The 9804-nt window shown below is 38.0% G+C and overlaps 1 protein-coding gene across 1 annotated transcript in view; it reads left to right on the forward strand.

The window, feature by feature from the left end:
* Window positions 1-9804, forward strand: part of CTNNBIP1 (catenin beta interacting protein 1) — a 35034-nt gene that overhangs the window by 19399 nt on the left and 5831 nt on the right. The window contains exons 4-5 of the mRNA XM_066982108.1: window positions 802-923; window positions 1424-1514. Of these exons, the coding sequence (XP_066838209.1) occupies window positions 802-923; window positions 1424-1514 (213 nt within the window). The remainder of the gene's footprint in view (window positions 1-801; window positions 924-1423; window positions 1515-9804) is intronic.

A 9804-nucleotide genomic window follows, 5' to 3' on the forward strand; every position in this document is an offset into this window, starting at 1 on the left:
ACTTAAAAATCATCTTGGAACATATTTATTAGTAGCAGTTGAAGGTTATTCCTGAACACTTTTACTTTGTCTTGGTAAACATGGTATCGTGGACTTTGAAGAATTATTGGATACTCAGGCAATAAATTACGATCATGTTATACCATCTAGAATTTACTTGACTGTTTAGTCTGTTTATTCTCTGATGTTGCTATTCTTAATTAAAATAGAAAAGCGAAACTTCAACTTAAGCGATGTGAGAAAGGATGCTAAGCTGTACTCCTTCTCTGTTCCTCTTAACTCTTTTTTTCTCTCCACAACCATTATACGAACTGTTAAGAACTTTTATAAAATGTGAAGTGGCTTTTTTTATTATAAAAGAAAAGGACTTAAGATTTCATTCAGCTTTTTTTTTCTCCAATGTAAGCTTGATGGCTGTACATTCTGCATCCTGTTTTCGTGTTGGCTGTGGTTATTTACGGGGGAATAAAACAAAAACACAGGCTGTTCTGTCAGGGTGATTCTTTCATCTAGTTAGGTTTCTCTTTTTCTACTCATGCAGTAATGTAACAACAGATAATGAGGTACTAGTGATTTTAATATCAGACTCTTTGAATCTTTGGGTTGAGTAAGGCCCAGTTTAGCTATTCAGATTTTTAAGGGGTTTTCTGATAAAGCTTGTGATTCCTCACTATTTCAGGCTACTTACTGTTCTGCCTGCTGGTGAAAAATAGATGGTTTAAGAATTAAACTTTATTATTGTTCCTATTATACCCCATTACCCGTTTGGTTTGTCTTTTTCTGATCTTATCATGCCTTCAGGAAATCCAGGAGCTGGCAGGAGGGGAATGAACCGTGAGGGCGTCCCCGGAAAGAGTCCGGAGGAGATGTACATTCAGCAGAAAGTGAGAGTCCTGCTCATGCTGAGGAAGATGGGATCAAATGTAAGATGTCATAAACTGTCACAGCCCATGTTTTATAGCTTTCCAAATATAATTTCATAGCAACTGGGATTGTGCTGACTGAGATGGGCAGGTGATGGTCTGGTTTTATTGCTGAATTGTTTTAGCCATCATTGATTTAACCATCACCTGTGGTTAAATACAATTGATTTTTTTGCAAAAAAAGTTATGAGGCTTGTGATGCCTGAAACTGCATCTGAACACCTGATTATTACTCTATATAAGCTAAAGTTTTTCATTACTGTGAAACCAGGAGAATAAGGCATCTGTTTTAAAGTGGCTTTGAATCTCTCCATGAATGCATGATGTACCAGTTTGCTGCTGTTATTGCTTGCTGGTATTATAATTTGTACAAATAGCAGCTTAAACTGTTGAAGAGTAGAATAGAGACGACTGTGACATTTCTTACTGGGGAGTCAGAGATGATATCTTCAGTGTTTCTTCATTGTAGTTTTGCTGACTGACTCTTTGTACATTTCCAGCTGACTGCTAGTGAAGAGGAGTTCTTGCGCACATATGCAGGTGTAGTGAATAGCCAACTTAGCCAGCTTCCTCAACACTCAATTGATCAGGGTGAGTACCGGATTTGTTTGCATTTTGTTTAATTAGTGAGAAACAGTCTCAGAAAATACTAAATTTAGATTCCTATTTTTCTTAACAGGTGGTTTTATTTTGTCAGATAAAGTAAGTCTTGGATATACCTAAGATTACTTAGGATTAAGGGCATTATTCTCCATGATAGCTCAAAACATTTTTGGCTAAAATCTTGTGAAATGAATTAATGTGTATCACTTTCCAATGTATTTGATAAATATAAATGAATTCTAACCTCATTGATTTTTTTGCTATAGGTGAAGTTAAACTCAGGCATGCCTAGGCCCCTCTGATTCTGAGTGTCTTACTGTATTCAGTATGGGTCCTCTGCCTAAGTCAACTTTCATCCGAATTTTTGTATTTATTCTTACTGTGCTGAAATGGCCCCGTTTCAGAGAAAGTTTAGCAACAAGAGGAATTTGTTTCCCATAGCATTTCTTTAATTTGCACAACTCAATTCCCAAACAAGGGTGGTGGATATGAAATAACTTCACAATCAAATCTGCTTAATGTATGTGGCACATAAACTCTGACAGTAAAAAAAAAAAAAAAAATCTAGTTCATACTAAAATAATACAATACCTTTGAGATAAAGTGCAGCCAGAGATAACTGTTGCAGTAGAACTTCCGTACTTGTTCTGGTAAATGCTGAATTATTTAGTACACTGTTTTAATTAATTGCCATACTGTATTATTTTAATTTGATTCCTTCAGGTTCCCATTAGTGGAATGAAGTAGGTAGTATTTTTGTGAATTCTTTACAGAAGCCGTAGAAAACAATTGTGTGGTGGTATTCTGAAGCTACAAATATGTTCTGAACCTGAATGTTTATTTCTGAATATTTTTTCCCCTTCGTAGGCTTCCTACCAGACCACATTTATAATGTGGGATTTGGTTTTGAAGGAAAATTGCTAGTCTCTTATGCCAGAAAGAACTGAGTTGAACAGAAATTTAATATAGATCTGAGACATTTAGAAAACCATTAGAAACACGACCTGTACAGACTTGCTCTTCAGATTTAAGCCTGTGTGTTCATTCCTCACATAGCTGGGGGACTGATGGAGATAGATACACCTGTGTATTTTGGCTCAGAATTGTTAAACTTTTCTGCCAGTCTAAAGAGAAAATCTGCCAGTTTCTCGTCAAAAACTAAAGATGACGTATTCGGTTAAGAATGACTGCCTTAGTTACCAGACAGTTACTATCGTGCTGTCTTAAGCAGTTGGCATTTGTCAGCTTTATCCCTAAAATAGTTACATTTCTCATAATAAAAGTGTATGCTGAATTGTCTGAACTTTGGCAAAGACGAGATAATAAAAACAGAAGTCCAGCCAGGGGACGCTGATACTTTGTGCAGCTGTGCTCCAATACAGCTTAATCTAACTCTCCTGTCTAAGCTGTCTGCTTTTATCATTTGTGAAATTAACAAACTATTTTCTTACTTTACAAAGGGCTTTGGAAACTTAATTCTAATAATGTTGGAGTGCTTAAAAATTCCTGGCCTAGTGTTGTAAAGAAAGCCCAAAGTACTGTTTCTGATTGCTTTCAATTTGTCAAGATGATATGAAAAGTAAGAACCCCCAAAGGGTGCTCTTCCAGATAAGGGTCAGAAACTTGCAGCTGAAAAAAAATTTGACTTAAAATTTGAATGTAGTCAAAAGAGAGACCAACAGTTATTTATTCTGCTTCTAGACTCCCTAATGATGCAACGCAGGAAATCTAAGAGCTTTATGCATTGTTCAAAAAGTTGTCTTTGTTCCATGGTTGAACAGATGCTAAATGATTTCCCTGTCAGCATTTTCTTAAAGTCCTTGAAGATTCTTTAGACTTTTTCCATAGGGAAGCGAAGTCCTCCCTGTTGTTGCTCGCTTTGATCTGATCTGAGGCGCTGCTGTCTTTCCTGTGTGATTTGACCATACGATCCACCTTCAAGTCTCCTAAATTATAGTGAAGCTGTTGTCCTGACCATTAAGATTTTTCGTGGTAGAAGAAAATAGAACGAAGAAAGAATATACTTAACTATTTAGAAAAGCGGGAAAAGATGTTGGTCCTTTTCATATTCAGACATGCTGTCTCTCCAAATTAATGAGAGCGTATCATGAAGAATAAATTGAAATGAGGAAACCCAGCCAAATACCATTTCCTCTGGAGAAGGATGGAGCTGCAGTATGCTGTAAAGGCATGAGCAACTGTAATTTGTTGCTCAGGACTTTGATATTTGGAAAACCTCTGTAGATTTGTAATAGTCAATTATGATAATGTTGGTCTTTGCTCTTTTTCTTCTGTGATTTTACTTTATTAAGAAATGTAATGTGTCATTTCTTAATAAAGAAACACAGCAGTGACTATTACCAGCTGTCAGTACCTTTTGCTGTCTCCTAGTGTTGGTGAAGCATGAAGGGTAGATCATTAAAGTACCAAAACCAGAGGATAAAAATGCCACGGGTGTCAGGTTTGGCATTTTAAGGGAGATTCCATCTCCACTAGATGGCATTATCTTGCACTGAAAAACCCTGTCCCAAGTCCGCACACTTGAGGAACTTAAATGTTTTGTGTCCTTCAAGATTCCTTAAAGGAATTTTCTTCCCTGCTTTTTTTTAATATTCTCATTGAGTCTCCTTCAGAGGCTTTTAGTCTTTATGCGGTTTGCCTTACACAACAAATAAGAGGTGTGTTATTTAAGGAGTTAGTTGCAAAGACTTGGTAGACTAGCAGATTTCACAGTCCTTTTTTTTCCAATAAAAGCACGAATTGCTCTCGGCCTAATTTGTCCCAGACTTCAGAGCCATTTTTCTCTAGCGGGCACACACAAGGCAGAAAGCTGGTTTCATACTCTCATTTCTTTCCCCAAAAGGGAATGACATTCGTGGCATTCTAAAAGCTTCGGTATAGACCTGCAATTTTTCGTGAATCACATATGCTGTAGTCTGGCCCCACAATTGCAGAAAGCTTGTTCTTGTTGTTAAGAAGAGTATAGATGATGATTTAGGATTTCATAAGTACATTACAGTCCCCATTACAATTTTTATGCTTTTCCTTGTTGTGCCTCCATGAAATAGTGTCCTAGAACAGCTGGCAGGTTGCCTCCCAGTAATTACCTGAGGTAGGACTGCTGAGCCTTGTCACTGTCTGGTGCTCCCTACTAAGTTTTTTTGATAAAGATCTGTCAACTCCTTAGTTGAGTCTATTTGTCTGACCACAGGGAGTCACTCTGCAACCTGTCCAATATATATTTGCAGCTATGTGACAGTGCACTGAGGAAAGAAGTTTATACTTGTCCCTGCTGAATTCAAGTAATTGTGCTATAAACCTTCATTTAGCCACTATTTAATAATAATAACACTGACATTTAAAGTGCCTGCATGGTACTATGCTTACCTTATTAGGATTCAGCAATATAATTTAATCTCTAACTTTCATCAAAAAGCACCTTAGAATGCGTTATTTTTAAAGCAAGTCTGAAGTCTGACTCCCCTTCAGTTTGTGTTTAGTTTTCTAGGAAGAGGGGAAATTAAATTCTTAGCTTTTTGTTTCCTGTTTTGCTTTCAGAAGAAGTTTGTCAGTTTAGAAATACAAAATCATTGTTTTAGGATTATTTGCAGATCTCCTTTTATATTTGACACAGACATCTGGAGCAACTTAACTCCTGAAGCACCTACGTTGTGTCCTGTTGAACTGAACCTTGATTTCCTGACAGGGAGCTCAGAGTTAGTCTGACTGCATTACTAAACGTATTTGTGTAAATCAGATGATAATAACAAATGTCCAGGGCTCTCTACTGTGTTCCAGCAGATAGCAAATAGGTTCTGTCTAGTATGTCTTCTATACCCCTCACTTTCAGAGGCACAGCTTATATTAGAGCAACAGATCTGTGAAGGCATCTTGAATACCCAGAACATGTATCCCTGTCATAACAGAATTGTCTTTTTATTCCAACTCTATTTGCCCTTTCTTTTTAGGGTATTCCAGAATCTTAGGAAGTGCTTGGCCTTTTGGTGTGTTGCCTTTGATATGCCTCTCTCGAGTTGCTGTTTCCTTAATCTGGACTACAGTTCACCAAGAACAAGGAATGGTTGGACAATTTAGATGTCTGGAGTCAGTTCATAGCTTGATATTTTGGCTGGTTTTATTAATACTTGGCCTGCTCACCCATTCTCTTCTTTAAGGGATCTGGCCATGTTGCATCCATAGCAATTATGAGGCTTATCTGATAAATGAAATACCTGATTACCCATCAAAAGGTACTGCTGGCAGAGGGGATGAGATCTCACTAACGCAGGAAGGTCTGAACAACAGTTTAAAAAACTAGACTGAAGTATTTAATGCTTAAGTTTAGTATTAATTAAGAGTCTAAACCTTTGTACTGTGTTATTAATGTTATTTTATAAACATTTTATCTTCGGATCATTGCTGAAATCTTGTTAAAGTGCAAAATATATCGCATTTTTCTTAAGGAGCGTTTTTTAGCTGACATCTGTGGTTTTTTTTTTTTTTTTTATATCCCCAAGAATAACTGAGGAACCCAAAGCCATCCCTCTTCAAATAGTGTCTGTTCTAAAGGGGGGATGTGATCATGATCTGTTTTGAGATATTGCATATTAGTGCTCTTCCCTGCATTGCAGCAAGAGCTAACGCAGCTTAGACTCATTAGGTTTCTTGAGCTTGAAGTGATGAAATTGAGGCTTTCTTAAATATTTTTAACACAAGCAAAACGCCTCTCAGGAAGTTATATGCATAGAAGCATCACCTAAAAAAAAAATAAAAAATCACAACACCATATTTCCTGCTTCCCAGTTACTTAAATTTCTAAATGGTAGGCTAGCACTTGGCTGCCTTAAGTCCCTGCTCTGTGGTGTATCTGAAAATGGAAGCTATGCAGCTAGTAAGCATGATATGTGAATTATACCAAGACCTTGGTGATTACAGCTCTGTTGTTCCTATAGCAACAGGAGTGCCATGCTGGTTCTTGAAGAAAAAGCTGGTCCCTTGGGGAGGGCAAAGCTGAGATGCAAACGCACGCCTCAGCTCGGTGAGACACATTCTCTGGATGGTAGGGTATTGAAAACAAATCTAGGCTGCTTGTGGAGCTAAGAGGCAGACTGCAGCCATGAAGTATCAAATACTGGTGGAGAAATGGAGATTTCAGAGCTCTTCTCAGTGTAGGGATGTTTTTTCTTTTTTAAACACCGTGCTTGTCTTAATGTGTTCCTCTTCTCAGCAGTGCACGTTGTATTTTTAGAATGCCAAACTAGGATATTAAGACTGGGAATTTCAAAGAAAAGTTAATGTTTAGAAGATAGTTGCTGGAAGGTGATTGAAGAAGTGTGTATCTAAAGATCTTGAGGAAAGTAAAGATTTTTATTTTTTTTTTCAATTTGGCATCCTTTCAACACTCACAACAGGTTTAACCTTCTGATCTCCAAAAGCTTTTTAGGCTTATTAATTTTGCAGGTGGCTACAAACAAGACAGTTCTGTGTATCTATTCATCATTCCTGAGACACTAGGAAATAGCAGTTACAGGTAACATTTTGCTCTGTGTTAAGGCAGTGTGTTTTGAACCCAGCTTGTACCCTACTGGCTTGATGTCCCTGTAGGTGAGTACTTCTGTGGAAAGCATTAGATACGAGTTAAATATGGTCAACTTTCAGGAAGGATAAAGGTGCGAAAGTATAAGGTGAAAGAAGTGGGAAAAGGATTTTCATTTCTTAAAGTTTGTGGCAATCAATGCTTTGCCCCTGTAGGTAGATGGGAAACATTTTGTTGGGTATATGCAAGTCTCTATTTCAGTGTAGAAATGTGTGCCCAGAAAAGGGAAGCTTGGGGAGGGAGATGTTGTATGTATAGAATGTGTTAGGTCAGGTGTACGTGTACCTTCCTCATTGTTCTATAAATTAATTACTGGAAGTGCAAAGCTCAGTGGAGGATGTGCTGAAAGTAAACACGGTTCACAGTCCTATTGTCTTAATTGCAGACTTTTGGCAATGTGCAGCTTAACTTTATAACCTGTGCTCTGCTTTTTCAATTTTTTACTTGATTAGAAAGAAAACATCCGTTATGAGAGCCAAGTGAGACTGCTGCAGAAGCCTTATTCATTAGTACTTTAATCCCAGCCTTCCTTTCACTGCATAGAAACCCCTGCTCCATTCTCTGGAAATGTTTGTGTTTGCACAGGAGTAAAAGCGGCTGTGCAATTGCTTAATGAGCAGACTTGCTAGATTGGTTTCATTTAGCTCTGGATAGCTTGGGTTGCAGGACTGGATTTGAACAAAACCTGCTTTTGTGCTGAGAAATGTGGATGAACTTTTTCTAGACAAATGTCACCAAGGATTTTTTTTTTTTTTTTTTTTTTTTTTTTTTTTTTTTTTTGCTACAAGGTATCTTCAGAAATAATGATTTACTGTAAGCGGCCCCTGGAAGGTTAAAAGTGGTCACGAGGGTATCCCTTTCAGTTGCAGACAGTGCTGAAAATTATTATTCAGCAGATAATTTTTTCGTTCTGTTTTCAGGTCATTGAAATATCACTAGGTAGATGCTTCTCAATCTTACAGCGCCTTCTCTTTGAGGAACTGAAAATGCTTGACAACGCTCTTCTGCTAGAACATCAACATCTGTATTAGAGGCAGCATTTTGTTGTAGGGAGGATAAAGTGAGTAGCCAGAGATTACATGCTGCTTTGAGGCACAGTCACACCTAGTCCTGAAATTCCAGATTGGTAGAGTGAACCCCAAACTCTAAGAAATAAGTTTAGGGAACTGAGGCATCGTTTTACTAGTACAATATTTCTTCTCTCTTTCTATTGATTTTGCTGCCTCTGTCTCCTGTCAGGTCTCCAGGTATGTATTTATTTTGGGGAGCTTCCCCCTCAATATCACGCTTCACCTGAAAGTATATTTTTGGTTTTGTTTAATTGGCTGTTTTCACCAGATATGTGGTAAGGCTTTTGTGATGGTTCTTGTACAGTGAGCCTTCCTTTGTTCATCCAGAGGCTTGAAGCATGGTACAGAAACCTACCCTAAAAACATCCCTTCTCCTTCCCCTTCCCCTCCCCCCTTTTTTTATGCCAAAAACATCTGAATTTGGTGTTTTGACAACAGTAATTTGGTTCAGACTGTTTAATGTCATTTCTGCTTCATTTTTGCAAAAACGGAGGCACAACAAAGAAGGCCATCCTGGAGTTCTTAGAAAATTGACATTTTCTGTCTCTTTCAACATCCCTGGTGCTCCTCTACGAATCATAGAACTTACTGCCATTCAAGGCGTTGTGGTGGTGGTGTTTTATCGTTCTCTACTCACCCTATGGACATGGAGATACCTTCCCTCTTTGCAAGTCCCTTGAATAAACTGGTCCCAGATCTGCGGAACGATATTGCTTTTCATATCTGTCAAGAGCCATGGTGCTCTTGAATAAAAGAGAAATGCTGAATAATGAACTCCTTTGTTAGTGAATATAAAGTAAGGCCATGAGACGGAATAGCCAGAAGGTAGTGGCACATGTGTTAGAAGTGACTGGATTGACATCATCTGAAAACCACTGGGTTTGGTGTAAATTTCTTGCTTCTGTGCTCGTGACTTCATGCTAGCGTCAGATTTGGTAGCCTGCAAGAACTATCCATGCGGCTGCTATTATTTGGAGAAAGGATGTCTACCTCTTTGTAGTAATGCATCAACTCCTTAAGTATAAAATTGGATCCTTAATGTGGGAATAAAAGAAATCAGCATTGGCTTGAGTCTTTATTGCAAGATGAGTGGTATTCGGTTGGGTGTTGTGCCCTGGGGGTTACCCACCCACTTACTTCTACCTTGAAGGTGTTGTATTATGTTTTATTTGATAGATCAAATTGTCTTCTTGAAAGAGCCTCAGGCAATTGCATTTAAATGCTGGCTTGCATGTAATTCTGCAAATGAAAACATTGCTAACCTTCTGTTAAAATAGCAAAAGGAACCGAGGAGGGAGCAGGAAGTAACATTGCTAGAGTCGCGTATAAAATCCATCCTTTACTGATCTTGTTTAAAACTGTACCATGGGACATAGGAATATATCACTTTTAATGTTAATCTTCTTTTCTTCCCGTCTAAAATTAATAGCTAAACCCCTTTAGTCGCTTCTGGTCTTCACTGTTCTCCTGTTCGTTCCTGTATATTGTTTTGCTGCTCCCTGGTGTTTTGGCTGAACTCTTTAACTTTGAGCTGCCGTGAAATTTCATTAGTATGTGGCTACTCTTGTGTTCCAGCATAACTTACGAAAGTAGCAAGTAAACTTGGTACAAA

Source organism: Anser cygnoides, chromosome 23 (assembly GCF_040182565.1).
Source record: "Anser cygnoides isolate HZ-2024a breed goose chromosome 23, Taihu_goose_T2T_genome, whole genome shotgun sequence".
NCBI lineage: Eukaryota > Metazoa > Chordata > Aves > Anseriformes > Anatidae > Anser > Anser cygnoides.